The sequence below is a fragment of the Bombyx mandarina genome, chromosome 11 (assembly GCF_030267445.1).
Source record: "Bombyx mandarina strain Sakado chromosome 11, ASM3026744v2".
NCBI lineage: Eukaryota > Metazoa > Arthropoda > Insecta > Lepidoptera > Bombycidae > Bombyx > Bombyx mandarina.
In genome coordinates, this window is record NC_143218.1 from 17,481,997 (window position 1) to 17,495,404 (window position 13,408).

At 35.2% G+C, this 13,408-nt stretch overlaps 1 protein-coding gene across 1 annotated transcript; it reads right to left on the minus strand.

The window, feature by feature from the left end:
- Window positions 1–435: 435 nt before the first annotated feature.
- Window positions 436–10,754, minus strand: black (glutamate decarboxylase-like protein black). Its single transcript, XM_028174730.2, has 4 exons — window positions 10,358–10,754; window positions 9,010–9,303; window positions 2,003–2,370; window positions 436–1,230 (listed from the first exon to the last, which is right to left on the minus strand). The coding sequence occupies exons 1-4, from the start codon at window positions 10,625–10,627 to the stop codon at window positions 627–629; spliced, it is 1,536 nt and encodes a 511-aa protein (XP_028030531.2). The 5' UTR covers window positions 10,628–10,754; the 3' UTR covers window positions 436–626.
- Window positions 10,755–13,408: the final 2,654 nt, after the last annotated feature.

Here is a 13,408-nt window from a genome sequence, read left to right on the forward strand (position 1 = left end):
CGAATGACTTCCATGTCTGACGTCCTTGACGAAAGTACTGATGGTAAGGCGTATCATATGCTAGTCATAGATATCATTTATTTGTACCGCGAAGTAGTAACAGATATTTGAAGCGAGTCAAAGTTTCTAATCAAGTAGACCTTTACATGTTCTTTTAAATAATATTCAATTTTATCGTTACGGAAAGTAATTTCACTGCTAATCAGAATAGGCCAACTCTCTGGCTTGCTGATAAGAATAGGTATTGAAAATTCGTCTTCAAATATTAAAGTGGGCCGAGAAATTTAATATATTGCATGTGTGGACTCTTGTAACATCTTAAATATATTTTACTATATTTATTGTACATATTTATAAAGAGTTTTTGCTATCTTACAAGTGCGTATAAAAATTAGCTTGATCCATGTTATTATTCGCAATAATAAAAACACTCAATAACTGTTTTATACATTTAATATAATTCATAATTTAGTTATATTTAAATTGCATTAAGTTTGTTTTTCAACAAATCACACTAAATCTACATTAATTCAATAACAAATTTTAGACTAAAAAAAAAAAACAATATTGCCGTTTCGATCACAGATATTCAGATGCGAGATTTTTTGTAATAATATAAATTTAGCTTATACTAATATGTCTCTGCCGAGCCTTTCGAATTCATTTACGAAATATATCATATCCTTGTGATCGAGAGCCGAATTTTGGAACACGATACGGAAGAAATTCACAAGATCTCCTTGAGGCTGATAAGTTACCATCATACTTCCTTCCTTTATCATTAATTCTTTAATTTTGGGGGCAACCTTGTGGAGCCTTTCTCTGTAGTCCGACTCGTTTTCGCAGCCGCGAAGGCAACGCGGTATGTACCAGAACATTATGTTCGTGCATTCCGGTTTTTCAATGACCAATTCGAAACCTTCCCGATCTCGAATCTGTTCCAAGAAGAAGCGCGCGTTATCGAATAACGTATCGATGTGGTTCTCGAAGCCGTCGGAGCCTTTGGCCTTCCACATGAACCAGAATTTGAGGACATCCGCCCGTCGACCGCACTGGATATGTTTGTCCCCCGTATCGTATGATGTGTCGTAGAATTTGTCCTTCTGGAAGAGGTACTTCGCATTGCACGAGTGTCCTTCCTTGAGAACGTTCTTGTGTCTAATTAGGAACGTGGAGCATTGTTGAGGAGCAGCCAGTAGCTTGTGGGGATTCCACGTGACTGAGTCCGCCCTGTAAACGTATTCAATTAATGAAGCTTCGTCGAACACAAGAATTTCTATAAGAATTATCCTCTCTAATTCTCTTTTTCAAATATATATTAGATGAATTGAAGGTTGTAATTGACAACAAAATCGATACGACTTTAATATTAAATTGCTTCCTTTCGTAAAATATTGCAATGTCCTTACAAACTATAACATTAAAATAATTATTAGTGCTGTTTATTACTAGTAAATTTAATGAGGTTAATTGTTTTTCGGAGAGTTTTAATGTGCAAAATACAACATTTTAAACCCGATTTGTAATTTTATTTAAGATTGATGATATATCCTTTTTTTAACTGATTTCATGGTTTACAACGGCTTACTTTTTCATTTATCTTTGTATTCATTCATGATCGCCTATCACTGTGCCAATTTACTTAGATTAGATCAGTAGCTTCAATCCCGATAGAGCCGAATCCCTCACCTCACCTCAATACCAGGTGCCGGATCACAGACAGGCCATAGACACTTCTTTCACTTCAAAGCACGACATCAGACGCAAAAGATAGTATTTAGATTCATCCTTGTTCATTTTTTTAGTAAAAATTACATCCATACAAAATCCTACATAGTATTCTTGATATTCGAATGCTTGGCTTATAGTTTCAGACTTATTAATAATATAATACAAATTATTTCAAGAGATCTGATCACACGGTTGCATATTTATCCAGATGGGCGGATTAAAATGAATCCTAATTTCAAACTAGAAAGTTGTTGTGTTCAATAATACTCACAATTCAATTCCATTCAACAGATGCCTATGTTTCTTCGACATTAAGGCTCCACCACCCCAAGCGGCGTCAACATGAAGCCAGAGATTGTATTTCTTACAGAGCGCCGCTATGGGGACTAATGGGTCGAAAGCACCAAAGACTGTGGTACCAGCGGTGGCTGTGACGAGGAATGGAGCAGCGCCCTCCTCGATGCTCTCTATAATTTTAGCCTCTAAGTCTTCAACATCGATTTTACCGTATTTATCGGTTTTTATTAGAACGCAGTTTTCATCTCCTATCCCCATGAATGCGGCCAATTTTTTCGTCGAGTAATGTGCTAGCTCCGATGTGTATAGCGTCAGTTTCGGTACAGCGTATACGCCTTTGGTCTGAAAACGAATGCAATGCTATCATCAATATATTTTTATTTTAGACAACTATTTGGAATAATTTAAAATCACATTTTACTTTTTTATGATTGAAGGATTACTGGTGACCCGGAGGCCTTTCCAGTTTCACCAGGACAGGTGGGCGAGCAAAGGCTCAGCCAGAAGGGGTGGGATTTGCTAACAGATGCCCGATCGCCTCCGAAGGAGACCTAACAACTCAAGAGCAACTGCTTCGCGAATGAATCTACTACCGGATCGGAATCGCGACCCGCTGAGAAGATCCAGCGAAAAACTCAGCGAGCTGATTCATGGGTTAGGTTGCACGGCGAACTCTTTGTCGAGTTCGACGAGTACGGTTACCGGGGTCCCTAAGCCTGCTCCTAGTGTTAGAGCTGAAGGCGTCTAATGCAAAGGTTATTGGATCTGATGGATCCGTAAGGACTCCCACATTTTACTGTGATCACAACGGAGTAGCTGCTTTTTAACGAGCGAAATTATCTATTATTTTTAAAATCGATAAAACCCGGTTTTCAAAACGAATCATTTTTAATCTTTATTATATATATTTTTTTATTAAATATATCTAATAGATACTTTTATGATATTTTAATTTCAAAAAGAACACTTTGGAACAATCATATAATATTATCCACAAATTTACTATTTAAAATACTTTTATGTAACTATATTATTATGATGCCACACGAAACATACGATTTCGTGAGGGATTTATATTGTGGTATTATTAATTTTATATTATTATAGTATTATTAATTATTGTCAAAACGCCAACTATTTTACTGAAGATTTCTCACAATCAATCTACTATAGTATTTTCTTCGGTTTTCGGGAGTTGTAGACAAAATTAAAAATACTTTTACAGTTTAATCTGACGTTTAATATTTCCGACGCTTCAAATACTTTACAGTTTTCTTGGTCACCGACTCTCCTACTGACTACTCTATCAGTAGTAGTTAATCGTCGACATTTAAGTTTCCGTTTGAGTTAAATCTGTCAAGGACATTCCAAGCGTCGGAACTAATAAAATGAAAATAATAAACCCGAAATTAAAACCGTAAAAGTAGTTTTAATTAATAAACTTATAATAGCTGATACGCGCGATATTTTAGTTATCTTTTCAATAAAGCCAACGGTAATTCTTCATTGAATTGCTTTTAGTTTTGATCGTAATTATTTAATGCAATTGTTTAAGAAAATCGAGCCAATAAATTTGGCGCCATAACGTTCTACGTAACTACTTCCGGTACGCGAAAAACTTATTAATTACAAACGTGCATGATCTAAGGAGAGGTCATTCACCGATTAATAAATAGAGCCTTGACTGCGTGTAGATAGTCGTGTTAGTAAAATGTAGCGCTGAAATTAGGCATATGTTTTTTTAAGGCTAATAAAATAACTGCAATTAATTCTTTAAAAGTGAATGTACTCAAAATTAAGTACAGCTTTGCGTAATCACCAGTGTACTGAGCCCGTATTCTGACGGTCACTATTACGTTCTGCCTATTAATGCCGCGAAGCAAATACGAGTGTCAATTTGAAGGGATTTTCCTTGGACTTCGATTATAAGTTTTAAGGTGGTAATATTAATGTTGTCTTTTCTTTGGACTCTCATAGACACTTTATTGTTTTACAATTTTTTTTTCTGTTCTTATTTATTTTATACGATTTTCGACGTTCTCGTGGTCACGGACGTCGATCAAGCGGAGATTGTGAACGAATGAAAAAATATATATGCGAAAATACTTCCCCCATCACTATCCGTGGGTATCATAAATGGTACTAAGATGTTCACCCGAGAATTAATAATTAATGGGTAGTGGTTATTTTTTTATGAGGGTAGATCTAATACTTGTCAACTCACGACCGGTCATCGAATCTATCGCATGACCAGTTTTCATCCATCCTTTGAATACAGTACAATCGCCAACCCTGGGGCGCTTTGTGAACCCAAATTGGCATGTATAGCCATCCAGCCTATTTCTGTTGCGACGTAATCATATGACCCGGTTTGAAGGCTAGAACCGCTATGCAGCACACTTGATACCTTAGTCTTATTATTATATTAGGATTGATATATATGTCACAGCGTATCTTATACATATAGCCCCTTGGGTTATCAGAGAATAGGTAGGAAAAAAATAAGAAAAAACATCTTCATGTTTGGCTGGTAGTTTGGTTTTTTTTTATTGTTTAGATGGGTGGACAAGCTCACAGCCTACCTGGTGTTAAGTGGTTACTGGAGCCCATGGACATCTACAACGTTAATGCGCCAGCCACCTTGAGATATAAAAACTAAGGTCTCAGTATAGTTACAACGGCTGCCCCACCTTCAAACCGAAACGCATTACTGCTTCACGGCAGATCGTTACGTCTATGAGTTCTGGAAACAACGTAATACTGGATGGACATCACTTAACACACAAATAAACCGTTAAGGTCGCACGTGTAAATTATAGCTTAATTATGCTCTAATATTTCATCATATTGATAATGCATTTATTATGTAAAAAAGCAGAGTTAAATATCACGTTATTCTTTGTAGAATAGTGTATATAATACTTATTATTGTGTTTTTATTGCTTTACTATCGGACTCTCGAATTAGATAGCGATTTCAAATTAGGGATATCCGATAGTGATGCAGGCAAGAGAAAATCTGTTAATAATAAAATAACCTTTTGTTCACTTTAATATGTATTTTATAGGGATAGAAATTGTAAGTAAGATATAGAAATTTTATTTATAAAATCGATAAAAATTTTGAAAGGAAACAACAATATTAATCAATATATGACATTGACACTTACTCTAAATTTGATATGTAGATATTTGTTCAAAAAGAACACGCCCTACCGTACGGGAACTTAGGTAACTACTTCAGTTCATATTTAGGTCAAGGCCAATTTGTCTATTTTACTTAATATATTACGACTGAAATCTTCATATCTTGTGTACATGCTTAACACAATGAACTAAGTTAACAGATTTGACAGAAAATCGCAGACAGCGTGTGCGATTTTACATTTAGTATTATTACCTACACCTGATTTTAGTGACGTAAAATTGAATATTTCTTCGTGTTTTTTTTAATTCTAATTCTGTCAAGAAGAATTAAGTAATTGTTATTTGTTCGTTTCAAAGCGGATACATGATTCTCCTGTTTAATTAACAGTAAAAGAATAACACTAAATGTTTTTTATTTTTTATTTTTATTGCTTTGATGGGTGGACGAGCTCACAGCCCACCCGGTGTGAAGTGGTTACTGGAGCCCATAGACATCTACAACGTAAATGAGACACTCACCTTGAGATATAAGTTCTAAGGTTTCAGTATAGTTACAACTGCTGCCCCACCTTTCAAACCGAAACGCATTACTGCTTCACGGCAAAAATAGGCAGGGTGGTGGTACCTACCCGCGCGGACTCACAAGAAGTGCTACCACAAGTAATCTTCCGATTTTAGTGTTGAAATCATAATTTGGAATAAACGCCATTCATGCCCTAATAATCCTAGCTAAAAGTAACATCAAAAGGGACGGATTCACAGCACCAGAACAAAATTCATCTTTGTTGATCTTTTATTGTTTGCAAATTTTAATATTGAAGCAAACAGAATACTCTCATTTCGAATGTATGCTTTTTAAATTAGTTGATAAGCAATTAGTCGTTATCTTTGCGTTATTTTTAGCAACAGGTTGCGCAAAAATAAGTTGCCGTCCAAAAAAAAAGAACCGAATTAACGCGACGAAAGCCAAAACTGATTTCGGTTTTAGTGTTAATTAAATAAAGTTGTTTTTTTTTTAAACAAGGCTTTCGATTGAGCGCTATTTTGAATCGAGGTTAAGGTGAACGGACGACTTCCTGCAAAATTCTCGAAATATCCAGTCGATTGTGGTGTGGGTAGGTACGAAGGTATAAATACCTTTGTCGATGCACTCATATATACACGGTAAAGATTTGCAGAATCCACTAGTGCATAACAAGTCTAATTAGATTGTAAAATGCATTGTGATTAATAAAAAATCTGAAGTACGTATTTAATGCGTTCATATCTAGTTAATTAAACAATCGGTATTGTAAGCATAGATTCGAATCTATGTTTAAAATACCGTAAGTAGCTATGTAGTTAGTTTTTTAGTGATTAACAATCAGTACTAATGCATTGTTAATACTAATTGCCCTTGAAATGCTCAGTATTTTAGAGTTTCGACTAGTATCTCTAATAAATCAGATAAAAGTATCTATCTTTTTTTTCTTCTAATTCCTAATTCATTTCTAACTTACTATTTTTTTTTTTATAATTCCGGTTATTTTTGTTCTGTGTCGAACCAGATTTTCTGTATCTTTCGTTTTACTCAGACGTCCTAAGTATCGTCAAGTATGGTAACATCAAGACTATGTCGTTTAATGTAAAAAAAATAATTTGATTTCGCTTAAAAATAAGCAGTGAACCACCTTTAAACCAGCTTAGCAGCCCATTTAAGAATTTTCTTACTCGCAACAAATCAATTCAAATTTACACATGTTAATATGTAGGTTTTTTGTTTGACAATTTCATAGTAATCGAGCCAATCCTCACGTGCAGTAATCAAAAAGCAGATTTTTTTCTTTGATAATTTGCGTAAATACTGGTAGGAGCGCTTGTGAGTCCGCGCGAGTAGGTACCACCACCCTGCCTGTTTCTGCCATAAAGCAGTAATGCGTTTCGGTCTGAAGGTTGGGGACAGCCGTTGTAACTTTAGAACTCTTATCGCAAGGTAGGTGGCGGCATTTATGTTGTAGATGTCCATGGGCACCGGTAACCACTTAACACCAGGTGGACCGTGAGCTCGTCATCCCACGTAAGCAATCAAAAAACAAACTTGTTGTGTAAGCAAGCTTGAGCTCAATCTACTACAAATATCAATGACATTAGAATAATTGTTACTACAACTACTACTCTGCGAAGTTATCACGATATATTTTTTGAGATTATTGCGGAAATCCCTTTTATCATCACACCACCAGGAACCGAAGCAACGCCCAATGCACAAACAACCCTATTACTTGAAATCACTGCGTCTACCCACAAGAAGATTCCAGAGACAATTTCCTCCCATATCCCGAGCGCTATGACACACGTCCTTCTTCAGATATCGTTTCAAAAGATTCCTCAGCGTTTAGCAACGGTTTAAATGTCCAGTATTTGGTCATTTAGAGGTCCGTACGCTCCCTGTATGCCGTTATTCTTTGACGTCTTCGAAGATTTCATTAGTTTATTAATACTCGATGAGTACAATCTCATTAACAAGTTGTAAGTAAACAAAAGAAATCCTCGTAGAATAAGACAATACTTTCACACAGTGATTGTTGCGTGCTTCAATTATTAACTTAGGACTTGAAACTAATTGTTTGTTTTCGGGGTCAATGTCTTTGTTCGGTAAAGTGGCGAATTATATAGAGAGAGCCCGATTATCGTACGAATTACAAAACGTTACGTATTATATTACAACCGCAAAATTTGTTTGACTTAAATTAGCTAGATCGGCCAATGTCATACGTTCGAATTAAAGGCTCTACATAAAAATATTATATTCGCATATTTTGTTTGTTGTTTTTGTGACTTCGCGGCTTTAGACAGATTTTTATGATCAATGGGGGAATGCGGTCGTATGCTAGCTGTTTATATGCAAAGAATGCATCACCATGGCTGCATTACTGAGTTTCTCGCCGAATCTTCTCAATGAGTCCCGATTTCGATCCTATAGTAGATTCAGCGAAGTACTGCTCTTATTAGGGCCAGTGATAGCGGTCCACGCGAATTTGGAATAGCCCTTTTGACTACTAACGATAAGGTTGAAAATAACATGGCTAAAGGCAGTTTCGATGTAAAAAAGTTCAAAAACATCAAGATCGAATTATGAAACAACAAATGATCATGGCTAACAATGCACTAATGGTCGACTTGACATTGTCTATGACATTTGTACTCACTCGAAGAACAAAAGTGACGTGATGCTTATTATTTGTTGAGTTGAGTTTGAGTGAGTTTATTTCGCCGGTTCTTCTCAGGACTGTGGCTTTTTTTGGAACCGGTGGTAGAGTTAACATTGTTATTTATATTTTGACATTCAACAAGTGTGTTATACTGACATCTAAGTTGAAATAAATGATTTTGAAATTTGAATTTTGAATTTTGAATTTTGTGTTCAGTTGTCATCGATCAATGAAAATGGTCGTTAGTCGTTTTAAGAAAGACTTATTAAAAAATAATGTGTTCGACTTTTTATACTAGCATTACCACACTAGGTCACGGGTGCGGTATAAACTCGAAACTTCGACTTTTGATGTTAGCTATGAATTTGATTTTAAATTGAAATTTAATTCCTATACAATTTTTCTTAATCAATGCAGGTTTTTCTTATGTAACTTAAAATTGTGTTACTTTTCCTTTTAAATTATTATCTACATTTTCACGTAATCTTGTTGAAATTATGTTAATTTTATTCCCATCGTAATTGTTTACGTGGCTAAATTGCAGTTGATTTATTAATACTGTTACGATTTTCAGTAACATTGAAAATTAATGTTTTGTTCACATGAAAACACATTCTTCAATATTAACATTAAGCATCACTCACCTTTATTTCAGGATAGAAATGGAATCTAGCGCAGCTGATGGCATAACCGTTGGCAATGGAACCACCCGGGCAAAATATACCATCACCTTCTCCGTCCTTCCATCCAACGAGTACCCTCATCTCTTTTAGCACTTCTTCCTCCATTAGGGTAAAAACTGGTGCAACTTCATAGGTATACACGCTTGGATTGAGGGCATCTGTCAGCCATTGTCCGACCAAGCCATACGGGTCCACGGATGAATACAACTGATTTACGAAATACGGATGGGCTGTGTTCACGGAATATCGGGCCACCTGGAGAATTATATTAAGAATTGGGTTTTATAAAATTTTGATACCGGTACAGTAAAATCGTAATTGAACAATTATTGATTTTTATAAATGTACCCGTTGCGTTAAACCGCGCCAAATTTTCAGCAAAGAAAATTCTACAAAATTCTTTAATCGATAAAAATAGTCAATGTGTGTCAATTTCATTTCAATAAGTTTCATATTATTATATTGTTACAATTACAAAATGTTTGCAGGAAATCGCTTGTGAGATCGATATTTAAATTTAAAATTGTATCCGAGTTACATAAAGTGCTTATTAAAGAAGATTTTAAAATACATAAAGTTTATTTTACGGCTCAAAATTCAATTTCAAACTGATTAAGCCGCGGGTATAGAAAAAGTTTTCAACAGCAAAATAAACTGTACAATCTCCTCCTTAAAGTACTGGTCTGCATTAACCCTCCTCAACTCCAGATACGTCAACAAATGTGACCAATAAAATCAAACAAAAATACGGGCTTAGAAAGATAATTGTTAAACTATATAATAGTGATCTTTTCTTGTCCGAGTCATAACTGTGTCAAAGAGAAATATTATTTTAAATTTTAAAATTCATTTGAATACACCAACTAACGTTACAGTAGTTAAAAAAATTGTGAAGGTTGGTATTAAATGCAAGATCGTGTTAAATTATAAATGCAACGTGCAATTAAAGTTTATCGTAGAGTTTTAAGTCCGGATAGTAAGTTAAGTAGTCAAGTTATTATGGTTGGGCCAGCAAATACGATTTTGCTAATTTTACCTGCTCTAGAGACAGTTGTTTTTTATTAGATTTCACTATTGTTTTCGATTAAAAAATCTATTTACATAGAAAATTAACACAGACAAAATATAATTATACAAAAATCCATATATTGTAATTTTATAAATTATCCTACTTTTAATTTTGTAAATTATTAAATTCTCGGACACTTTAAATTGAAAATTAAATTATTTAAAACCTTGGTCTTTTCAATCATTTTGACAGTTTCTACATTTCCAAACACAACCATCAAATTATTTTAATTACACTTACATCAGCCATGAGTCCCAAAAGTTCATCGTGAGAAATGGGCCCATCTCTGGGTTTCAAGTCGATGGCTTTCTTGATCTCCGACGGTACAGCCCATTCCACCACCTTAGAAGTCCTCAGGGACCTCCCGAACACTACCCTTTCGACCAGCAAATCCACTGCCCGCCTGATAAAATCTTCATGCTTAGATCTCTCTGAGAGTGACTTGTAGAGGGTTCTATCAATGCCCAAGTCCTCTCTCTCGGCGACTATAAGATCTGAATCGGCAGGCATCGTGATCTACTTTAGTTGGTTTTGTGCGTAATTAAATATATAACATTTGTTCGGTTTAAGCTTTGATAGAAACAAGAGCTACGGCCGGCCGCTTGAGACAGTGCCGCGGTTTTGGCTCGTCAGTCAATACGTGGCCTTCTTAAATACAACTGAACGACGTCAATTCACTTCGTAAGGTTATGTTTTAGCAGTTTTTATTACTAACGTAAACAAACAACTGATTTAATTTGTTTTTTTTTTAATTCATGCTAGAAAATACGTCTCTCTCTGCTGTTTTAGGTCATTCGGAGAGGATAAAGTAAAGGCGATATGTGTTCTTGCTTGATTGAATACCAGTGCGTTGATTAGCGTCACACTGTCAAGAATTTCTGCAAGAAGGCATAGCATCCTAAAGTAGGTCTTCCTAAAAAGAAGTTAAGTTTATTGTTTTTTTCAAAATTTTGAGCCATGAATTGAAATTTTTGTTTGGAAGGCTATTTAGCTTCCGGTAGGTTTACAGTGTTATTAAAAGTAAAGGTATTGATTTCCTTTTGGAACGAGATACCAAAAATATATGCCTTTTTGTGGCCATTAAATTGGTAAAAGTTTCCTGGTTGCAGTAAGTCGTAACAGCCCTATTTATAAAACTTTACAGACTGTCCTTTACATTAGGAAGTGACTTTTTTGAATTCGACTGTTTTTATCAGTAAATTTATAGATATTAATTAACACGGCTTTACAGACAGTTGGTACCTTAAATCAATTTTTTCCCTTTTATTTGCCTTGACTGGTACTTTTTTGTTTAACCACGCTAATTAATGTTTGATGGAGGTCAGTTGACTTCTGTGACTAATCACCTGCTGCAAGTTTTGCCACAAAAAAACCCAGCTGGTGTTGTTCTAAAATTTCTGCATTATTTTACGTGAATAACAAAGTTCATGTAAGATGCAACTGTGACAGAGAAGAACCAAATAATTAATCTATTGCTAGAAGCGAATCGAGGTATGTTCAACTCCGAACAAAGCTATTGATTATCTAGAAGATTGCCCAAAGTGGGAATGAGTTGCTCGCTCCGGGCATTTCAATATTACAATAATTGTTACGTTATAATACTCATTGTAAAAATGAATATTAAAAAAAATCTATTATTTAAAAAAAAAGACATGCCCGCTGAGTTTCTTTCCAGTTCTTGTGAATTGGCGGTAGTTCTTTTTGACGTTCAACAAGTATGTACTTTCATTAATGTTGAATTTTTTTTTTTGATTTGATTCGATTTGATTTGATTTGACGATGAAAATAAAGTAATTTTAGTATTGAGGATCGTAATCTAAATGTGACTCAGGCCGCGTGACGTGCCTTGGAAGAAACATAATAATATGTCCAAAGACACATGACCGACAGTGGGCTAAATTTGGCTGTTAATGTATCTAAACTAATCTCTACTAATCTCAAAGTGGCAACTTCAAAAGAAATCACAAAATCTGTTTTGAGTGGTCAATAAATAGCATGTAAGGATCGAGGATCTTTTTGAAGTCGTCGTGGCCTAAAGGATAAGACGTCCGGCGCATTCATGTGCATCGGTGTTTGAATCCGAACACAGTAAATGACGAGTAGTAAATGAGGCCATCTTATCCTATCTATCTTAAATTAGATTGTAGATACAAAAAGCAATTTCTACCACAATGTTATTATTTGAAAGCACGTTATGTCAGTGCAAACTCTAAAATCATCACACAATGAATTTCAGTGACAAAAATATCATGATCATTCTAGAACACATTAAACTTAGTTTGCTTGTGCGAAACGCGCCGCGTATAGTTTCACGCCGATAAATATATTTTTTTTAAATATCATTAACTTGATCTCCACGTAGTGCTTCATCATCTCTTTAATAACCTTTGAAGATGTAGCCACGATGCAGCCGCTTGCAGCCCAAGCCATTTCTTTGCGTGTCATGAGTAGTAACACATTATTTATCTTACCTAATCTCTGGTAGCCTCGTGTGGCCATTCCAGCCACGCACCTTTTGGTAGATGAGCTCACGGGGCTCAACCTGGAAGGACTCGCTAACAAGCCCTAGCAAACAGTGTTTCGCTAAGAAGATCTGACGACAAACTCAGCAGGTTGTGTTTATGGACTAGGTTTCATGTCCAACTCTTAGCCGCATGCGATGCAAACACAAATAATGGTTTGAACAGTAACACAACTAAAAGCCCTTCTTTTTTTTCTCAGACTAATAAAGCAACTTTGGTTAGATAACGTACCTACTTTTCGAAGGCGTACAATACGGCCGCAAATCGATATTAAAATATACCGGCTCACCAACAACCCTGATCGCATTTCTAAATATGCGCCTATCACCTTGCTGGTGGAATTGATTAAGAATTCAGCATTGTTTCTTGCATTCAGGCATTGATGTATCGATGTTAAATGTGACCCAAAAAAAAACAGATTTCTTTGAAAACTCTTCATCTTTGGAAATCAATTTGAATCATGTTTAAGGCTAAAAAGGTCAAGCTTACGATGCTGTTTCATCAGATTGGACAGCCTCGGCAGATTTCATCCACACATAAAACACCCTCATCACACTTCCTAGGATACTGGAAATTTCAAATCACCCAGTTAATTGATTTAATTGTCAACAAAACAATTTGTTAGATAAAAAAAATATAAGACCTTAAGACAGGAATTAAGTGTAGTAAAATAATGCACAAAAACTAGTTTTTATTATTATCAACTACTTAAATACTAATGAATCGGAAGTGAAAAACCAGTTCGAACTGCAGGAACTAAAATAAAAAT

Bases quoted from the DNA above. Each gene is read 5' to 3' on its own strand.
- black (XM_028174730.2), bottom strand. From the start codon at position 10,627: ATGCCTGCCGATTCAGATCTTATAGTCGCCGAGAGAGAGGACTTGGGC. The intron at 2,371-9,009 runs GTGAGTGATGCT...ATTCGTTTTCAG, and splicing joins ATTTCTATCCTGAAATAAAG to ACCAAAGGCGTATACGCTGT. The intron at 1,231-2,002 runs GTGAGTATTATT...ATACGTTTACAG, and splicing joins CTGTTGAATGGAATTGAATT to GGCGGACTCAGTCACGTGGA.